The sequence below is a fragment of the Eschrichtius robustus genome, chromosome 3 (assembly GCF_028021215.1).
Source record: "Eschrichtius robustus isolate mEscRob2 chromosome 3, mEscRob2.pri, whole genome shotgun sequence".
Classification (NCBI taxonomy): domain Eukaryota; kingdom Metazoa; phylum Chordata; class Mammalia; order Artiodactyla; family Eschrichtiidae; genus Eschrichtius; species Eschrichtius robustus.
Genome location: NC_090826.1, coordinates 121,874,586 through 121,893,362, shown reverse-complemented (window position 1 = coordinate 121,893,362; position 18,777 = coordinate 121,874,586). Strand labels below are relative to the sequence as shown.

Sequence of the window (18,777 nt, the reverse complement as noted above, 5' to 3'; positions counted from 1 at the left end):
CAGCGTGGCAGTGGCGGCAGCGGCGGCGGCATTATGCGTGATTACTGACAGGCACCAGCTGCTGCCGCCACCGCCGGCTCAACGCACGATGTGGACTCTCAGATCGAGAGGCAGATTCCTGACTAATCCCAGAGGGCTGGCCCAGCCCGAGCTGCCCGGGCTGGTAGCAAGCGATGACCACTCTTGCTAGCCCAAGTTGAAGGGAGCCCGGCTGCGCTCGGGAGCCGGGAGAGGCCGAGCGATTGAGCAGACGCGCCCGGGAGGACTATGAACTGAAGAGTCAACATGTATGGAAATTATTCTCACTTCATGAAGTTTCCCACAGGCTTCGGAGGTGAGTATTTCACATGGCTTCACCGTGGGGACCGTCTGGAGAGACGGAGCGGAGATGGGGAGATCCGGATAACTGGATTAGGATTGAATTAGGAGAGCATATATGTTTACAGGCATATACAGTGTGTTTCCGTGTGAGTGTGTGTGTGTGTGTGTGTGTGTGTGTGTGTGTGTGCATGAGAGAGGGACAGGGACCGGGTGAGGGAGGGAGCGAGAGAGGGGGAGAGAATGGTCCGTAGGTGAAGATCTGTTTGCACATCAGAATGAGTGAACAGATGGGAGGATATGGGGATATTCTAAGGAGAGCCTCAACCCACTTGCTTGGGAATATGTCTGAGACAAAGGTAGACTAAGTGCATTGTTTTAACCCGGTGTGTTTGCGTGGGTGTGAAGAGTGGAAAAGGTAGGGGAAATTACTAGGAGGTACCTATTATCCAACTTGCCATGCGGGGGAAAAAAAAAATGTGACTAAAAAGGCTTTGCCTATATTAAGGGTCCCTGGGATACTTCATAACAAGGGACTGATTGTTTTATTTAAAAGCAGATTTCCTTAGAATTGGATTTTTTAAAAAAGAAAACACAGCACTTTAATTTGCCACCCTGTTTTCCTTCCTCTGTTTTCTCCCCTTTTGATTTGCTAATAGCCTCTTGTCCCCTCCCCTGCTGCTGCCCCCAATTCCATTTCCAGGGTCGCTGCCATCGGTCGGAATCTGGGAGTTGGTGGAGGGGGTGGGTGGTCCAGGTTCTCATAGCAGAAAACAGGCGAGCTGGAGCTCCAAGTTGCCAAGCCAGGCAGCGCAGCTGGGCGGCACTTCCCAGGGGCTGCCTTCACACCCAAGCACTTTGGTCCCAAGACTCCTTCCATTCAGTGACAGAAGCAGCACGGCCGCCCAGCTTTGGATTCATGGAACCAACAGCTGACCAACTGGCCTCTCACTTGGCATCTGGTGGCATATAGTTCGGGTTCTTGGGAGCCAAAGGGGAGAGCTTTTGCCCCGCGGATGCTGGCAGGCAAGACAAAGCAGAAATTCTCGTCAGGTCTTGAGAACTGAAAAGTCCCTGCTCTCCCCACCTCCTGTGGGGACAGATAGGCCATTCATCTGAAGGCTTGGGGGCAAAGCTTGCCTACCCCCTCTGGGCAGTTCCCTCTATAAGGTGTGATGGGACATGGCCAGTGGATGGGGTCCCTGTCCTGGAGTCATTAAGCCAGGGGGTTTGCTGATTCATTTGGGGTACATTGGGTGGTTTTGTGGGCCAAGCATGGAGTTAGGCGCTGGTAATACAGATGTGCATGAGATGTAGTCTCTACTATTTGGACTGGGCAAGCTTGTTATTACCCAGACACATTGTAATACTGCATGGCATGTGCCCTATCTGTTGCAGCAGGAGGTTGCCACTTGGACACAGCGGGTGGGGGGCCATGGACACACATCCTGGAGGCGGTAATGCTGAAGTTCTTGGGGCCAGTATTGTGACATGACCCGGTGAGAGTGGTGGCCAAAGCTGTGAACTGGACATCTGATCTCCAGTTTACAGTTGGGTCCTGGGTGTGAAAAGCCTTTTCAGCTCCCATCTTGGTCCCATTCACAGCCGAGAAGTACTTTTTCTTTTTCCCTCTGAGTTCAGTTGTCTGAAGAACATGCTTATCCATGAGATTCTTGGGACCCCTGAGGTCTGTGAGGTTATGGCTTCATGACTGCCAAGGAGACCCTCTGCGACAGTTGGGGTGAATAAAAGGATTGAAGGTGGACAGACGTAGGGAGAGAAAGTCTGGAGAAAGAAGATCTAGTCCAGAATTCGCTGGGGGCTGCTGGCTGGAATCTTGGGACGGTAGCCTCCTAAGGGACCTCAAAGGGCATCTTAGCTCTCTTATATTCTAGATGTGTAAACTGAGCCTCAAGAAAGGCAGGAATAGTTTAAGGTTCTGTGGAGTTGAGGGGGAGAGCCCTTCTGGAAAAACCCCTGAGTCAAACTTCTGATAGGGCTCCTTCAATCTGATAGAGTGAAAAGAGCATGAAAGACACACGCACACACACACACAGAGAGAGAGAGAGAGAGAGAAAGAGAACTGAGTTTGGTTTCTAGGTTTTCACTTACTAGCTGTGTGACCTTAGGCAAGTTACTGAACCTCTGTAAGCCTCATCTCTAAAACGGAGTTTAACATCCCATCCTCAGATCATGGTTGTGAGCATTAAACGTGCAAATGCTTGAAAAAGCAGCTCTAGAGTGTTGTCTGTATATGTGGTATTTAGTAAAAGTTAATATTTTCATCCCCTTCATTTTGTTCAAGTACTAACATGCGAATTAATCTAAAAATCAGACATTACTGTAGAATAATGAATTAGGAATCTGGGGAAATAAAATTAAATCCATGAAGACCCACAGACGTTGCTGGTTTAAATTTTCATAATTGTGAGAGCTCTGGTATTTAGTGTAATTAGGTTTCAGATAAAAGGAAACACAACTGGCTGGACCATGGAAGAAGTAGGCTGATATAACATGAGGGGTGGGGGAGAAAGGATCATCTAGGCTGTTGAAACATCTCCCCCTAATGCTTCTTTTCCTCCCCATTCCTGAGGGAGGAGAACAGTTATTTTGTATAGTTCTGCTGATGTTTTCCATTTTGTTTGCTTTTGCCAGCTAAGAGGCAGAAGCACTGAGCAAAGGACAGGGACCCCTTGAAAACGGAGGTCTTCATGAGAACTTGCAGCAGTGACGGAGGGAGGGAGGGAAGGAAGGAGGAGGACCCACCCGCAGGCACTGGGGAAACCTGAGGATGGGAGCAGACATTGCCTGCGGCCTCTCACCACCTTTGCCCAAACGCAGCAAGTTGTGCTGCACATATTAAACGATTTAGTGCATAACCCCTGCCCTTTTCCATATTAGCAAACGGAACCACAGAGGGCTCCTGGGATTTGTGAGGATCTCTAGGGAAGCAATGTCACCCTTGGGAAACAGCACCTGAGATTTGCATCTGGGCTGTGCTTACCAGATATCAGGCCTTCCCCCCATCCGTGAACAAGACACTGGTCAAAGTGGCCACAGAGTGGGGAGTAGTTGGGTTGCAGCAGCCCTACCAGCGTGCCCACTCTCCCAGCTCTGGGCCCTGCCATGTGATGAGGTGAGAGCCCTTTTCTTCTCCTTTTCTGCCAAGTCCTGGCTTTGCCAGCTGCCCAGTAAGAGATTTGTTTACCTGCATGAGACAGTTGCTGCCTCTAAGAAGACGGCAAAACAAAGCCTGTAATCTCCCCGTCCAATTGTGCGGTAATCCTCAGGGTGAGAAGGAGATCAGGGGAGAGGGGACTTCTCTTGTTTCATTTAACAAGCACGCAGTAGCGCTTACTAAGTGCCAGCTACCATTGTAAACACTTCACTAGCATTATCTTATTTAATCCTCATGACAACCCAGTGAGTAGGTACTATTACCAATATTATCACATTCCTTTTATCAGCGAGGAAACTGAGGCATTGCAAGGTACAGTAACTTCTTTAAAGGTCCCATAGCTGGAAAATGGCACAGCCAAGGTTTTTGAACCCAGGGAGTCTGGCTCCAGAGTCCAGGACGTGCTGAGTTGCCTCTCACGGCTTCTGTGGGCCACAGACTTGCTGCAGGAAGCTAAGGCAGCAGTGCCCGCCTTGAGGGGGTGAAGAGCCCTAAGCCAGCCACGGCACTGCCCAATGGTTGCAGACACAGTAGCCTGGCATTGAAGAATAAAGCGCAGGATAGGTTAGCAGTCACTCAGGAGCAATGGTGGCCTCTGGACAATTAACTGCTGCCTTCTTCTGGGGGCCTACTGATTTGTAAGAGTCCTGCCCTACAGACTCTGACCATTTGTGTAGAATACTCCCCTTCTCACCTAAGAATAGCCATAGAGGAGGGGTTGAGTTGGAGGTGCGCGCGCGCGTGTGTGTGTGTGTGTGTGTGTATGGAGGGCAATATGAGGATGTGGGAGGAGGGTATGTGTGTGTGCGCACGCCGGAACATATTTTTCCCCTCCAACAAATGTGTGGGTGGCTAACAGGGACCTACCATGGTTGTAAGTGGTTAGGGTTTATGTAGGAAGGAATAACTGTTTACGAGATTTAGGAAGGAACATATTCAGTATAAACTATTTTCTGAAACATTTACAATCTTACCAAGAGATAGAGAGCTGAATAGCAACTGGGGGAAGAAATTATGCAAAGAGTAATCAAAATTCTCCACCTCTTCCTTCCCTTCATTATGTAGCTTCTGTATCTGCAGAGAATTTAGCCAACAGAGTTGGGTGGCTGGGATGCCAGGGGCTCCCAGAGGAAGCTGCTATTTTCTCCTCTTATTTGAAAGTAGAAAACACAGAGGCCCAGGGAATCTAAGAAGTGAGTGTTCTAGAATGCCTGGGTTTGGGTGGCTTTCATGAGATTGACCCAGGTCTTGGTTCGGTGATTTTCTCAAAAGAGTGAAAATAATAGCTGACGTTTATTAGACACCTTCCTTGTGCCAAGCCCTCTTCCAAGGGCATTACATGCACCATCTCATTCAGTATCCTCAAGGACCCCAGGAGGTAAGGGACCGTTCTTATCCCGGTCCCCATTTTTACTGACAGAAATGTCGAGCCACAAGGAAGTTGGGTAACCTGCCCAAGATCACCCAGCTGGTAAGGAGTGGACCCAGGATCCAAATCCAGGCAGACGTCAGGAGTGTTGTGCTTAACCCTACACTGTGCATACTGCTTGCAGCTTGCTGGGGAAGGCAGAGGGGGTGGGAAGGGTGGAGAGGAGGTGGAGGGGGCGGGTGTGTGGAGTCCCAGATCCACCCCAAATGGGTGAATTATGTATAAGAACAACAATTAACATATTCAGTTCTTACTCTGTGCTCTTCACAACTTATTTAGGGATCATAATGCTTTTTCTTGAATATGCATACTTGCAGCAAATGAATAAAATGACAGGGGTGGGGGGCAGGGGACTGAGCCCTCAAAGGTGCTAATAAGACAAAGGTCAAAAAAATTTCCAGGTGAACCTCACTTGATCTTAATACACGGAACTTGATTTTGTATTCTAGGGCGGAGGTTGGCAAACTTCTCTACAGGGCCAGATAGTAAACATTTTAGTCTTGGCCGGCTATAGTCTCTTCCACAACTGCTCAGATCTTCTGTTGTGATGAGGAAGCAGCTGTGGTCAAACGTATAAGCTAATGCACAGGGATGTGCCCTGTTGAGTATGTTTGCCAACCCCTAGGGCATCATTCCAGAGAAGTTTTATTACTGTTTCTGATTGTCCCCCTGTTAGCGTGATTAACAACACTACCTCTAAATAACTCCCCTGCACCCCTTCCCTTCCCTGCAAGAGCTGAATCTTTAAAGCTAGAAAAAGGACTTGCTTCTCACCCATTCTGACCCCTCAGTTACAGATGAGGACACTTGGGAAAGCAGGTGGGGCTTGCCCAGGACCTGTGGCTGTTTATGGTCTTCAAACTGGGTTCCCCTGAGCCCCCTCGGGGGCCACCTGGGGTGGCAGAAAGAGGGGTAGAGGGAGGCTAAGCCACAGAGAGCCCTCCCCCAACACGTTGGTAAAATAACAGTGCTTCCAACTACACAGGGTCAGGGTTAACTTTCCACAGTGTAGGGATTCAATAAAATAAAGCCTGCATAATTGTAAACACACAATAAAAGTTCGTTTCTCTTTCCTACTTCAGAAAAGTTGGAGACTACGGTAGTAAGTTCAGCTAAAATTTTGTAGGTAGGTTTTTCTTAGAGGAGGTATGCCTGTTCTTAAAGTGTCAGACTGTGCAGTAGGAGAGGCTGACAAAATGAAGTAAAGAAGACATCGATTCTGTGCCAGTTACAGAAAATTGCATTTTAATGAGTTATTCCAGGGCAGACACTCATGAGATCTGGCAGAAACAGAGCAGTGACCTGGGACCTCCCATCCATCCCCATAATCTTCAGGATACCTTCGCCCCAGGCCAGTGTCCTTAATGAGTCATGTCCCCCTGAGTTTCCTCAATTTCAATTTGCATAACCTGGGGTCCTTGGCTCCCTTTATCAGATACTGTAACAGAGAAAGGGGTGAGGGAGAGAGCAGGAGTTTCTAGGTTCAAGACCAAACTCAAATTCCTGATGGGATTTCAGAATTCAGCATTTGAACTTAAAAAATGGAAAAGCTTGTGATCTTTGATTAAAAAAGCATTTACAGAAAGAGGAGCGGCAAAGAAAGTGCTTAATAAATACGTTAGTCTGTTTCTTCTAGGCTGGTTGCCTGGGTTTCATTTCTGTGACTCAGCATCTCTTCTGTCCCTCCTTCGGCTGGTCACTAGTGTCATGAGGAAGCAGTCTCTTGGAAGGCTTGGGGCTCACGGTACCTATGCTTTCTCAGCCCCAGTGACATGGGGAGCAGAGCAAAGGTTAGAGATCTTCAGGAGGGAAAGTATATCCAGACTGCTCCGGGAATGCCTGTCAATCATTCATTTAGCACACCTTGGCTCAGCATCTGGCTTGTGCAAGAGTTGTGCGGGACACCGAGAACTAAGACCCATTCTCTGCCCTGAAGGAGTATATAAACCAGTTACAAGATCCGAGGTCAGCAGAACAGTTAGAGATGAATTATTCCTGGAAACGTTTCTTGGGGCTGAGGTTAAGTGAATAGATTCAAGGAATTTAGGTACCTGGAACCTGAGAACAAATGATACCATGTCCATTACCCAATGGTAACATTGCACTAGGGATATGGTTTGCTGTATTTTAAGACAACTGCAGTCTTTAGAAGACAGTCCATATTGAGAGGCTAGGCAGAGCATATATGTACAAGAAGCCTATATAGACAGAGAAAGGGATTGAAGTCATGGATTCAAGAGCTGCGTGTGGGCAGAATTGGTGTTCAAGGACTTCAGGAGCAAGGGGTGAGAGGGGGGCACCTTCAGCAAATGCCTGGAGCACTTCCTGGCATTTGTCTTGGTGGATGGGCTGGTACGTGGTGTATCAGTGCATGGAACTTGTTTAAAGGGACAGACAGCCTGTCCTGGTTGGTGGAGACCAGTACCCCCTGGTGCCTCGAATGTGTTAGGGATGGCACAATATCCATCTGTACCAGAGAAGTTCAAATTTGGTCCTGGGTGGGAAGGCTGGTTTGCAGGCCAAATGCCATTAATTACATGTAGGAAGGTTGTCAGAAATAATGCTAGACTCAGATTCTAGGTCTCTAATAATTCACAATAAGCACTTGAAAATGTCACTTTATCATTCTGAACCTCAGTTTTCTAATCTGCCTAATGGAGATAATTTCTGCCCTTCCAACTCTTCTGAGTCAGTTTGAAGCTTGAATGGAACAGACAGTGGCCTCCAAGGGACTGCTATATCCGTAGTGCCTAGCACGGAGCCTGGCACACAGTAGGCCCCCAACAAATATTTTTTGACTGACGGAACCAATAATTGATATGGAAATACACAGCAGATAATTATAAAGAGTTTTATGAATGTAAGGCGGTATGCAGTGGATGGAATAAGCTTGGACCTGGGAGCGGAAGACCGAGTGTTTTTGTCCTGTGTGGCCTCGACCTAGTCATGCAACTTCTCTGGGATTAGTTTCTCTTCTATAAAATAAGGTGGTTCTTCAAGTCCTGAAAATCTGGTTTCTTCCCTGAAACAATATGGCCTTATTAATTTATGACAGAATTAATTTGGAATGGTGATTAAATTGATCATGGCAGAAGCTAGTTTGTATTTGCTCATTGATGAAAAAATAACAAAAAAGGTTTGTTAAGCAACTAAGATTGTAGAAGTGTTGAGCCTCTTTAAGTTACATCGTTTTCGAGCAATTTAAAAAGCAAGCATAGTAGAAACCTCATTAGCATATTAACGGAGTGTTAATTACAAAAGAGTCTTTTAAAGCAGATTTTATAAAATCCCCACTTAATAACCATTAGCTGTGGTACTTGAAGCACAAACTCTTCACGTGTGTTACTTAGAAGTAATAAAATCGTAATTTAAAAGTAATCTGCCAACTTGTCATGAATTTAGACTGATTTTTCTCTCAATTGATCCAAATGAGTGAGGTTTTGCTATAATTATATATAATGCTGGTAATAATGAGGCTGATTATCAATCTTTGCCTGCTTTTCACTCCCTCCATCGTTACAGGTTTTAGGGGAGGGGGTGGGGGTGGAGGGAGAAGGGAGGGATGGAGGGGGGAGTGGAGGATGCCAGTCTCCCCCTCCCCCTTCTCCAGGCACGAGGAGAAGCAACCTCCAAGCCACTGCCCTGAACAGCCAGCCAGCTCTCCTTTGGGGACTGCAGGAATCAGGCAGAGCTACGCTGTGTGAGCCCAGAAAGGCTGGCCAGTTGGCCAGGGCTGCACACAGCGGTGTCAGCCTATCAGCTGCTGTGTTCTCTTATTCCTGCTGAGAGGCCAAGGGGGCTGAGCCTCGGGGTCAGAAGGAGTGTCTCTTCTCCCACAGCTCGCTAGCCACTTCCATCACGTTTCTTCATTCTCCCCATCAAGAAAGCCAGAAAGGACATTGGTAGCAGAGAAAGCTTCCTGTTAAGAGATGCAGCCTCTACTTCTTCTCACTCCCTGAGAACTAATATCTTGGTGTCCACATCTGTTTAAATGTGGAGCTCAGTGCCTGTAAAATACCTTCCCGTCCGGTCTCAGGGTGGCCGTGCGGCTCCGATGTGGATATGAAAGGGTTTTGAACATGCCACAGCAGTTTAAATATAAGAAATGCATATTAGACAGCCCCTGGCATCTGAGTACCCCGTCTGTGGAAGAAAGAGGGAGGAAAAGGCTGGGCTGAGCTGGGACCCCTGATGAAGGAAACCAGAGCTTGTGTTTGATGTGAGAGGCTGGAGTCAGATGGGAAGAGTTCTAGTCAGAAAGTGCCAGGTCATATACACACTACTATATATAAAATAGATAACTAATAAGGACCTACTGTATAGCACAGGAAACTCTATTCAATACTCTGTAATGGCCTATATGGGAAAAGAATCTAAAAAAGAGGGGATATATGTATATGTACAACTGATTCACTTTGCTATACACCTGAAACTAACACAACATTGTAAGTCAACTATACTCCAATAAAAATAAAAAATAAAAAATAAAAAAAAGAAAGTGCCAGGTCAAAGTCCTGAGAGAGGCCATGAATCGGGTTAGGAAGGGCAGAGTTGGAGACAGAAATTGGGCCCAGGGAGGCTTGATGGATGAGTGGTCCTGAGTAACTGCTATAAGGAGCTGCACAGCTAGTATAGTATATGGTGGGGCTGGGATTAAAATCCAGGTCTGCTGCTTTTCCCCTAGAATCAAATGCCACTTGTATAATTTACTAGCCATGTTCTCTTGGGCAAGTTATTTAATTTCTCTGTCCCCCAGTTTTTGCATTTGTACAATAAGGGTGAGAGTTGGTGACCTCAAAGGGATTTGTAGGGATGAAATGAGTCAATATCTGTAAAGTGTTCAGAACCATGTCTGGCTCATGGCAATTGCTTAATAAATATTATCTGTTGTTGTTACTTAGTAGAGGAGATAAAATTTAAGTGTCAATTAAGTGTCTTCATACGGCAGACCCTGGCCTACCTCTCTTGCAGCCTGTCTGTGTATTACAAGCCAAGCTGGGAAAGGGTGTGTGAGCAAGTTTCCCTTCAACTAGGAAGAACAGGCCAGGTTTCTGAATATTCTATGATTCTTAGGCTTATGTACTACATTCCTCCATTGGAGAAAAGGAGGCAGATTGGGTGTCAGATTGTGCCCACCGTGACAGAGAGTAGAGTGGGGTAGGGCCCTGTGATGTTCCCTTGACTTCAAATGGAGAGTTCTGACTCTTAGAAATAGCAAGTTTTTGCCTCTGTCCCCTTCCCTGTGGGTGGGTATTAACCATTATCAATGATTCATCATAAGTTTCCATTCCATCCTGAAGCTGGGACAGTGAATTCTCTACCCAGGTACAGCAGCAAAGGGGTGGAAACACCAAGCCATTTGTTCCCTTGTCTAGCCAATTAGAAAGACTCATGCTTAACATTTTACTTTTATTGGCTGAGGATAAGGTTGCTAAGCAACTTCCTTGCCTTGGTAAGAATTCTGTAGTTCTAAGTACCTGGGCTTCTCTTTCTCCATAAGTACTCCCTCAACACACACATGCAATTTGTTGTCTAGAGATTGCAGAGATTTTGGATTTGGTAAACATCAGGGACATAGATTTCTTATGCAAATAATTTCTACAGATGAACTCTATATATAGTTGTATACATTAATTAACCAAAAAAACTATTCCATTCATTGATTAGGCAACAAATATTTTTTGAGCATCTAGCATGTTCCAGGCACGGTGCTAGATACCACAATGATAATCGTGGTGAAATTTAAAATATGTGACAGCCAGTAGGTCACCAGGTACTCAGAATGGAAGTTAGCGTGGAGGATATCTTTGTGCTGGGATGGATTATGGGGAGATCTGGAGGGTCCCAGGGGAAGGGTTGGGGTGGCTGGGATAATGGAGGGGCACTCTGGGCTCAGAGGAATGGCTAATATTATAAACAACTGGTATGTACGTACTAATGTATGGTAGTGACAATCCTTAACAGAGCACTTACTATTGGCATGGCTTGGGTTAAACCCTTTACTTACATAATCTTCTACAATGGTATTTAAGCCAGACTCAGGTCTCCCTCACCACTTTCACAGTATGGTAAGTAATTGCAGCTGCTACCACTGGGCCAGTTGTCTCAGATGCTCTTAGCACCCCTGAGATAGGTATGCATATCTCCATTTATGGCTGAGGAAACTGTGGATGAGAGAGGTCCAGTTCCTGGCTCAAGTTTATATGACTGGAAAGTGGTACAACCTCAATCCAGCCTAGGGCTTTTGGGCTTCAGAGGCTTGTATTCCACATAGACTGCACCCCTAATGCCCATACAATGCACACACAGGCTTCGGAAATCAAAAGAGTGTATGCACCCTGCAGATTTCCAAAGAGCTTTGCTTCCTGGTGACACTATCTGCATCTCAAAGTGCAATCTGGAATCCCAAACAGCCTGAAGGGCTAACATGGTCCAGCTGATGATGACAGGGGCCCCTCGGCAAGTGGTCCAGACTCAGACCATTCCAGACCACCACCTGCACTTCTTTTAGATGCCAGTGAGCCATATGCTACCCACCTCAATGTTCATGGAACAGCATTGGAAGGGATCTCAGAAGCCATTGGGTGCTGGCTCCTTACTGGGGAGCATGAGGCCCGGGAATACGAAAGGCGTTTCTTCCGTGTGTCGCCAGGAGAGAAGAGAAGCTCCTGAGAAAGTCCTCTCCCATCAGATAAGCTAATTTCTATAAAAATCATGGCAATGCTAAGAGAATGATCTCTGCAGAGCACAGATTTTGTGTATTTCCCAGGCATCTGACAGTGGGCACGGTGTGAGGGGCTGACGGGGATCAAGAGGGTGTGTGGTCAGGGAACGAGCAAGGCTGGTGGGCTGCAGAGGCTGGAGAATTGGGCTCCCAGCCTCTGCAGAGGAGCCAGGGAAAGACATTAGAGAAAAACTTGACTTCGGATTTGGACTAGAACCCAGGTTTCTGGAAAACTTGTGCTAGCTGTAATTCCCACATGGCTATGAAAAAAAGGAGTGAGAGCGAAAGAGGCTGATAAAAATGTCATGGACAGGTATGCTTTAGAGTCTATTTGGGAGAATGGATTAATTTTCCATTGAGAAACACTTTTGTCATCATATGCATTGTTTTCCACCTTTCCTAAAAGCAAGGCTGTTTATTTCTAAGAAACGCTGGGTCATCGTGAGAGGCAAAGAACCAAAATGCATTTGTGTAATATGTATTTGTCTTTTGGAATTTTACTTAAAAAAATACGGTTATAAAGTAGCCCATCTCTTCTGGGTCATTGACTCAACAGAAACAAACCACATTTTAAAGCCATTGTAAATCAAACTTTAACTGTGTTTCATTCTATCTCAGCAATGTACCATTGTCATCACTGAGTAGTCAAGGCATATTCTGATTCTCTTAATTTATATTATTATTAATTATAATAAAAACAATGTACTTTTAAATTTCAGATCTCTCTCACATACCATTTTATTCTGGAAACAATTTGTGAATTTCCCCAAGTCCATATTTTTATATTTTTGCACAGTTCATGTTTCTTAAACATCATACCTTTGCATACTATTTTCATGATATTGAACACGTGTTCTTGTACTTAGAAGTGTTCTGAGGTCAATTTACTTTTCTTTTGAAAACTTAAATAGCAATTTTGAGGAACATCATTTTATATAAAAAATGGAAGCAGAGTCACTTGCTGTAAATAGGAGACAGTGAAAATGAATATAAAACTATTAATATTTTCAAAAAGTTTGCCTACATACCGCTTAAAATACCAGCTAAAATGTCCCTTACCACTGGTGTTGCAGTTTCCATACCTTGGGAACTCTCAGGTTGATGAATGTGTGAAGGAAAATCTTGTTCCTGTCTGTCCCATAGCTCTGAGCCTGGTGTCAGGCACTGGGCTTTACCTTGGGGATATAGAAATGAAAGGCGTAGTCTCTGAGATCCAATTAAAACAGAATATGCAGGGCCCTTTGGTCCATTTTTGGAAAGCCGACACTGGAAGGGAAAGTCGGTTTCCCTCAGATGGCCTGGCTGTGGGGAAGGACAGCTGTCATCCCAGCCAAGTTCACGGCTCCTTGCCCATCAAGTCGGGCTGGCTCCTAACTCACCTGTCACATGTTATCTTAGTTACAGGCTCAAGGTGTACATTGGCCTCTTTAAATGTCACAGACTTCCAGCGCCTCAGAAGAGTCTAAAATCGTTCTTTCTAATCAGTGACCGTCTGGGAAGATTTTTTGTTTTTTCTGTCTTGAGTTCTTGGAAGGTGCCCTCTTCTCTCTCCTTCAGATGAACTTTCAGCATGAGATCATTTCATAATTGAGTCATCTTGTACTTTGTGATACGATGGCTCTCCGAATCATCTCTGCTCTCCTTGACAGAGCACACAGGAGAGAGCACGGGCTTCAGACTGACAGTTTGAATCTAGGCTCTGCCGCTTACTTCCAGCTAATGCCGGTACAGTGCTAGTGGTGAGGATACATAAACAGACACTTTTTTCCCCCTCAATTCAGTGAAAAATACAAGGAAAGACACAAGCTGTTACTTACAAAACAGAAAAGGGCATTACACCAGAGGAGGAATACCAGGGAAGACTTCCTGGAGGAGGTGATACTTGAGTTAAACCTTGAAAGATGAATCGGAACCTTCTAGACAAAGGAGGTGGGGGTAAGTCATCCCGGAACTGGGAGCAGCATGGGGATGAGACTGAGCCTAAGTGGTCTCATCTGTAGAAGGCTGAGATGATCCTCATAGGCCTGTTATCGGGATAAAATGAGTTAATGTATGGAAATTGCCTATTCAGGACACATAAGAAGTGTCTCACTTGTTCATTTAAACCCCTTTACCACTTCTCTGTGGACCCAGAGCATTTGGTTCACCTCAGGTGTGGTACTTAAAAGATCATGATTGGGATTCATCTGTTTATGAGACAAGACACCTGATAGACTGAAACTCCTAAGTAGAATCGCTAGAAGGGCACAGCCTCCTCAGACGTGGGAGTGACTGTTCTCTCCATAAGCAGACCTTAACTAAGTTAGTAGATGCTCCAAGGGCAACTCCAGGTTGACATTTTTCTAGTGGGACGTTTATGTTTAAGAACAGCTGCACAATTATACCTCTGATGCTCCATGCTCCCCTCCAGAATGTGAAGGGAGCACCTCCCTCCCTAAATTCTGTTCCTCATACTACGCTCAGTGCTACTGAGGTCTCCGAAAGGCTTAAGACATGCAGTGCCTTCTCTGCATGTAGAAGGCACTCAAGAGATATTCCTTGAACCAACAGTGAACCACCTAAGGTCAGGCACGTGACTTACTCCCCTCAGCATCCTATCTGCCCGGCGCGGTGTTGGGCTCCAGTAGGAAGTGGAGAGAATTGGATGGTTTCTCCAGCAAACCACGCTTACTGACCACCTCTCCCCTTAATCCTCTCATGTCCCACCCACGAGGACAGCACGGGTGCCGTGGTGGAGCCTAACACATGGTTTCTTTGAATCTGTTCTTGCATGCCAGCCACACAGGGCAGTGGCACTGTGGCTTAGGGTGGGCTTCTCTGTTATTTCCCCAGTCTCCACTCTGCTGCTGCGGACACTCAGGCTCACAGCTCCTCTCTTCTGGAGAGAATGTTCCATGCCAAGCTCCTGAGATGGCAGTGGGGCACCCTTCTTTTCTTTCATCTTGAGTTGCAGCTAAACTTGGGCTCAACTTATCTGGGGAAAAGGGTACCAGGTGCCATCTGCCCAGAGCCCATTTCATAGACACTTGTGGCCGCAGCTCCCTATCCCTGGAGGCAGAAACACTCCGGGCAGGCCTGGCTGTGCTTGCCTTCCTGGGCCTCTGTGGCCATTGAGCCATGCCCAACCATCCTGAGTCATCTTCCCTGAGCGCTGATTAACCTTCCAAGAGATTGGCAGGACAAGAACCTTATGGGCATGAAGCTGCAAAAGCTACTGGCAGTCAAGGGCATGTTAACAGCCTCTGCCTTCCCCATGGTCATTATGGAATGTGTTCCCAACAGCAGGAACTGTGTTCCCTTCGGTTCTGAATCCCTAGCACCTGATGTAGTTCCTGCACCTTAATAGATGTTCGTTACATATGAATGAATGAATTTCTCCTGACTTTATAGGTTCAGCCCTGCCCCAGTTCTCAGAGCAATATGAATTTGAGGCAGGGAATTCTGGAGCAGCCTGGACACCTGCTCACTCCATCCCCTAATTGGGGGTTTGGTATTGACTCACCTTCCCTGTCTGGCTGGCTCAGGTCACAGTCACCCAGGCCTGGGGACATGTGGGCTATGCCCCTGTGGCCCTGGCTGTTGATCTGACACAATTCAAGGTGAATGTCATGTGGTGCACCAGAGAACTGGCACATCAATGAGTATTTCAGCAGGCCCTTTCCCCTCTCTGGTCTTTGCTTGCCTTTATTCTACCAGCTGCGGGAGTTCACAGGTGTGCAGGTGTGGCGGGAAGGAGGGGAAGGATATAGGAAACAAAAGGAGGGGGCTCTGTCCTAGTGTGCCATCCCTGTGTTCCCCTAGCCTCTCATCACCTTTGATCTTCTCCTTACAGGTTCCCCCGGCCACTCCGGCTCCACGTCCATGAGCCCGTCGGCAGCCTTGTCCACAGGGAAGCCCATGGACAGCCACGCCAGCTACACTGACACCCCAGTGAGTGCCCCACGGACTCTGAGTGCAGTGGGGACCCCCCTCAATGCCCTGGGCTCTCCATATCGAGTCATCACTTCTGCCATGGGCCCACCCTCAGGAGCTCTTGCAGCCCCTACAGGAATCAATTTGGTTGCCCCGCCCAGCTCTCAGGTAGGTGTCTGTCTGTCCTCTCCAACGTCTTTCCAGACATCCTAAATAGTTTCATCCTGGCACAGAGGCAGCGCTCAGCAGGTGCTTAATGCATGCTTGCAAAGGGATTGGGTTGTCTCTGCAGACTTCCCTCCTGCAGGGCCTTCATTGCGTGTGCCCTCGGGCAGAGCAGCCCCAGAGAACTGATGGTCCAGGAAACCGTGGCTGAAAGGAAGCCACCCCTGTGGTTTCAATGGTTCAGCCCTGGCTGTGATTTCAGTGCCTCTCAGGCCTGTTTGTCTTCCCTTGGGGTGGACCCCCTTGATTCTTCTCAATACTGGGTGTTCTTCGAGTCAGTGAAGTGCCCAGTGCTCTATGACATGCTATAGGGCAGCGGTCCTCAACCTTTTCGGCACTAGGGACAGGTTTCGTGGAAGACAATTTTTACACGGATGAGGGGGTGGGGGGCGCGGGGAGCGGGGGGAGGGTTCAGAGGTAATGCGAGCAGTGGGGAACGGCAGATGAAGCTTCACTCACTCGCCCGCCGCTCACCTCCTGCTGTGTGGCCAGGTTCCTAACAGGCAGCGGAACGGTACCAGTCTGGGGTCCTACCGGTTGAGGACCCCTGCTATAGGGGATACCGAAATGATCAGGATGTGGCCTTTGCTCTCCAGGAGCTTACCGTTGAGAGGGGAAATAGGCAGGTGTGCCACATGGATAAATCTAGATCAAGGCAGACTGTGTTACCTACATGCTATCTCTGAGATAGAGGTAAAGATTATGGAAACTCGGGGAAAAAAAAAAAAAAAAAAAACCTCTCTTTAATTCCTAGTGCCTTTTGCTACAACAGAGGCAAGGATGTGTATCCATGGTAGATACTACATTGTTGCTCTGAGGAACCTACAGGATGGCCAGATGCTGTGTACTTCCTTCTAGCAATGTCACACTGAGATTATCAACCTTCCTTTCTTGTAGTGGTCAGCTATTGCTGTAATGATGCTGCATGGCAAACAATCCCCATATTGCCATGGTTTACAAAAACACACATTGTTTTCTTACTCACAAGTTTATGTGTTGGCTAGGAAGGTTCTGTTTCAGACGGTGGGTGAGCTGGGCTAGGCTGCAGCCTGGGTGCAGGTCAGCTCCTCATGTCCCAGACTAAAGAAGCAGCAGCTTCTTGGGGCATGCTTCTCTCAAGGTGTCTCCCAGGAATGCGAAAGTCTAAACCAAATCAGGAAAATACAGTGAAGTCTCTGCTCACATCCTGTCCATTAATATTCCATTGGCCTAAGAAAACTGTGTGACCAACTCCAACATTCGTGGGACAGGGGAATAGTTTATGCCTGTTTTATTGGGAGGAACTACAAAGACACAATGCAAAGGATGTGAAGAATTAGGAACAATGATCCCATCTACCAGACTCTCCTCTCTCACTGTTCTGGTATCTCACTATTGGGCCAGGTCCCTCAGGACATCTAGCAGCAGAATTAGTAGGTCCTGTGGCCTCCTTTGAATTTGTAGTTCTAAGAAGAGGCAGGACTCCCACTGTGTTAGCATTTCTTACTGCTACAAAGAGAACTTCAGAGACTATCCCTAGAGTCCCTTCCAAGACATTTCACGTGCTCAGAGTCTGAAAGCAAAGCCATGTGGAGTCATAGAATTTTACAGCCAGTAAGGACTTCAGTAATTTTTTCATCTATGGATTAGAGAATCTGGAGAAGACCTTAGCGATCATCTAGTGTAGGGATTGCAGGAGCCAGGGGCCAGGCGGGTAACACAGGTAGGTGAATGAGCCTGGTGTGGTCTGTACAAAGCTGCCCTCCTCCCCTGAAGCCGTTCAAATTCAAAGACTTTAAGTACTCCACGGGCCAAGCAGAGTACTTCTGTGGGTCCCATTTGGCCAGCCCTTTGAACCCCAATTTGTAATCTAATGGCTCTCACCTGTAGGATCTTTTTCAGAGTACACATTTCTCCCTTATCCCATATTTTGGCCCTTGTGTGGGTTGTAAAAACCCCACAGAGGATTCTAACTGCCCGACCCCTGCCCAGCTGAGAACCACTAGTTCTAAGTCCTTCAGCCCACATAGGCTCAGTGGGCTCAGGTGATGTGTCCAACCTCACACAACCAGTCACAGCAGAGCCAGGGTTAGACCCCAAGTCTCCACACCCCCACTCAGTATTTATGATGCTGCGTTTGCCCACTGCTGTGGTGTATTCTGACTTAACCAGTGACCCCAGGATCTTCCTGTTGGCTGCCAAGGATTAAAAGATGAATAATCGGTGCTCCCAAGGAGTCTTGTGAGGGACGTGCCACATCATACAGATAAATTTTAACGTTGTACGTGCTGTCGTAGGTGTAGGGGCAGAACAGAAGGGAACATAGAAAAGGGCCCTGTGAACTTCGTGTTGTGTCTTCCAGATGTCAACCACTTGGATGAGTGGGGACCAGACAGTGGTGGGGAGGGACATGGGTTTATGCCACCCTCACCCACTGTCATTGGCAGAGCTGGTGATACCATACCCTTTAGAATGTGGGACTTGAAGAGATTGGTTTATTCATTTTCATTCATGTGAACAGATGCCAGGAAGGCAGATCAAAGTCAATAGGTTAGAGACAGAAAGAGAGGTGGAAATTCTGGGACAAAAGTGAAACTTTGCAAAGGACATTCACGTTCATTCAAATAACTATTTAGCAGGATCTACTCTGTATCAGGCACTACTTGCTACTGTCCTAGGTTCTGGGGACAAGCACTAAATAAGTCTGTACTTTCATGGCAGTTACACTGTAGCAGGCAAGACAGACAAAAACGAAATGAATAAACCAGATAGTTTCAAATGGCAATCATTGTATCCAGGAAGAAATAAGACAGGGTGAGGTAATGACCAGTGACAGGGCTTGTGGGTGGGGAAGGGGCAAAGCACCGGCCCTCCAAGCCTGCTTTTAGCAACCACACTCCAGTCTAAATGAGCCAAACCTGGCCAATAAATTCAGCTTCACAGCCATGTGAGTGGCAGGGCCGCTATTCCTGGACCGTATGTCTGTACAGAGGGATTGGGGTTGAAAGGTCA

The 18,777-nt window shown here is 47.0% G+C and overlaps 1 protein-coding gene across 1 annotated transcript in view; it reads left to right on the top strand.

Moving 5' to 3' along the window:
* Positions 1 to 285: 285 nt before the first annotated feature.
* The window catches only part of RXRG (retinoid X receptor gamma), a 42,738-nt gene continuing 24,246 nt past the window's right edge, over positions 286 to 18,777 (top strand). The window contains exons 1-2 of the mRNA XM_068538347.1: positions 286 to 334; positions 15,482 to 15,729. Coding sequence (XP_068394448.1) covers positions 286 to 334; positions 15,482 to 15,729 — 297 coding nt within the window. The remainder of the gene's footprint in view (positions 335 to 15,481; positions 15,730 to 18,777) is intronic.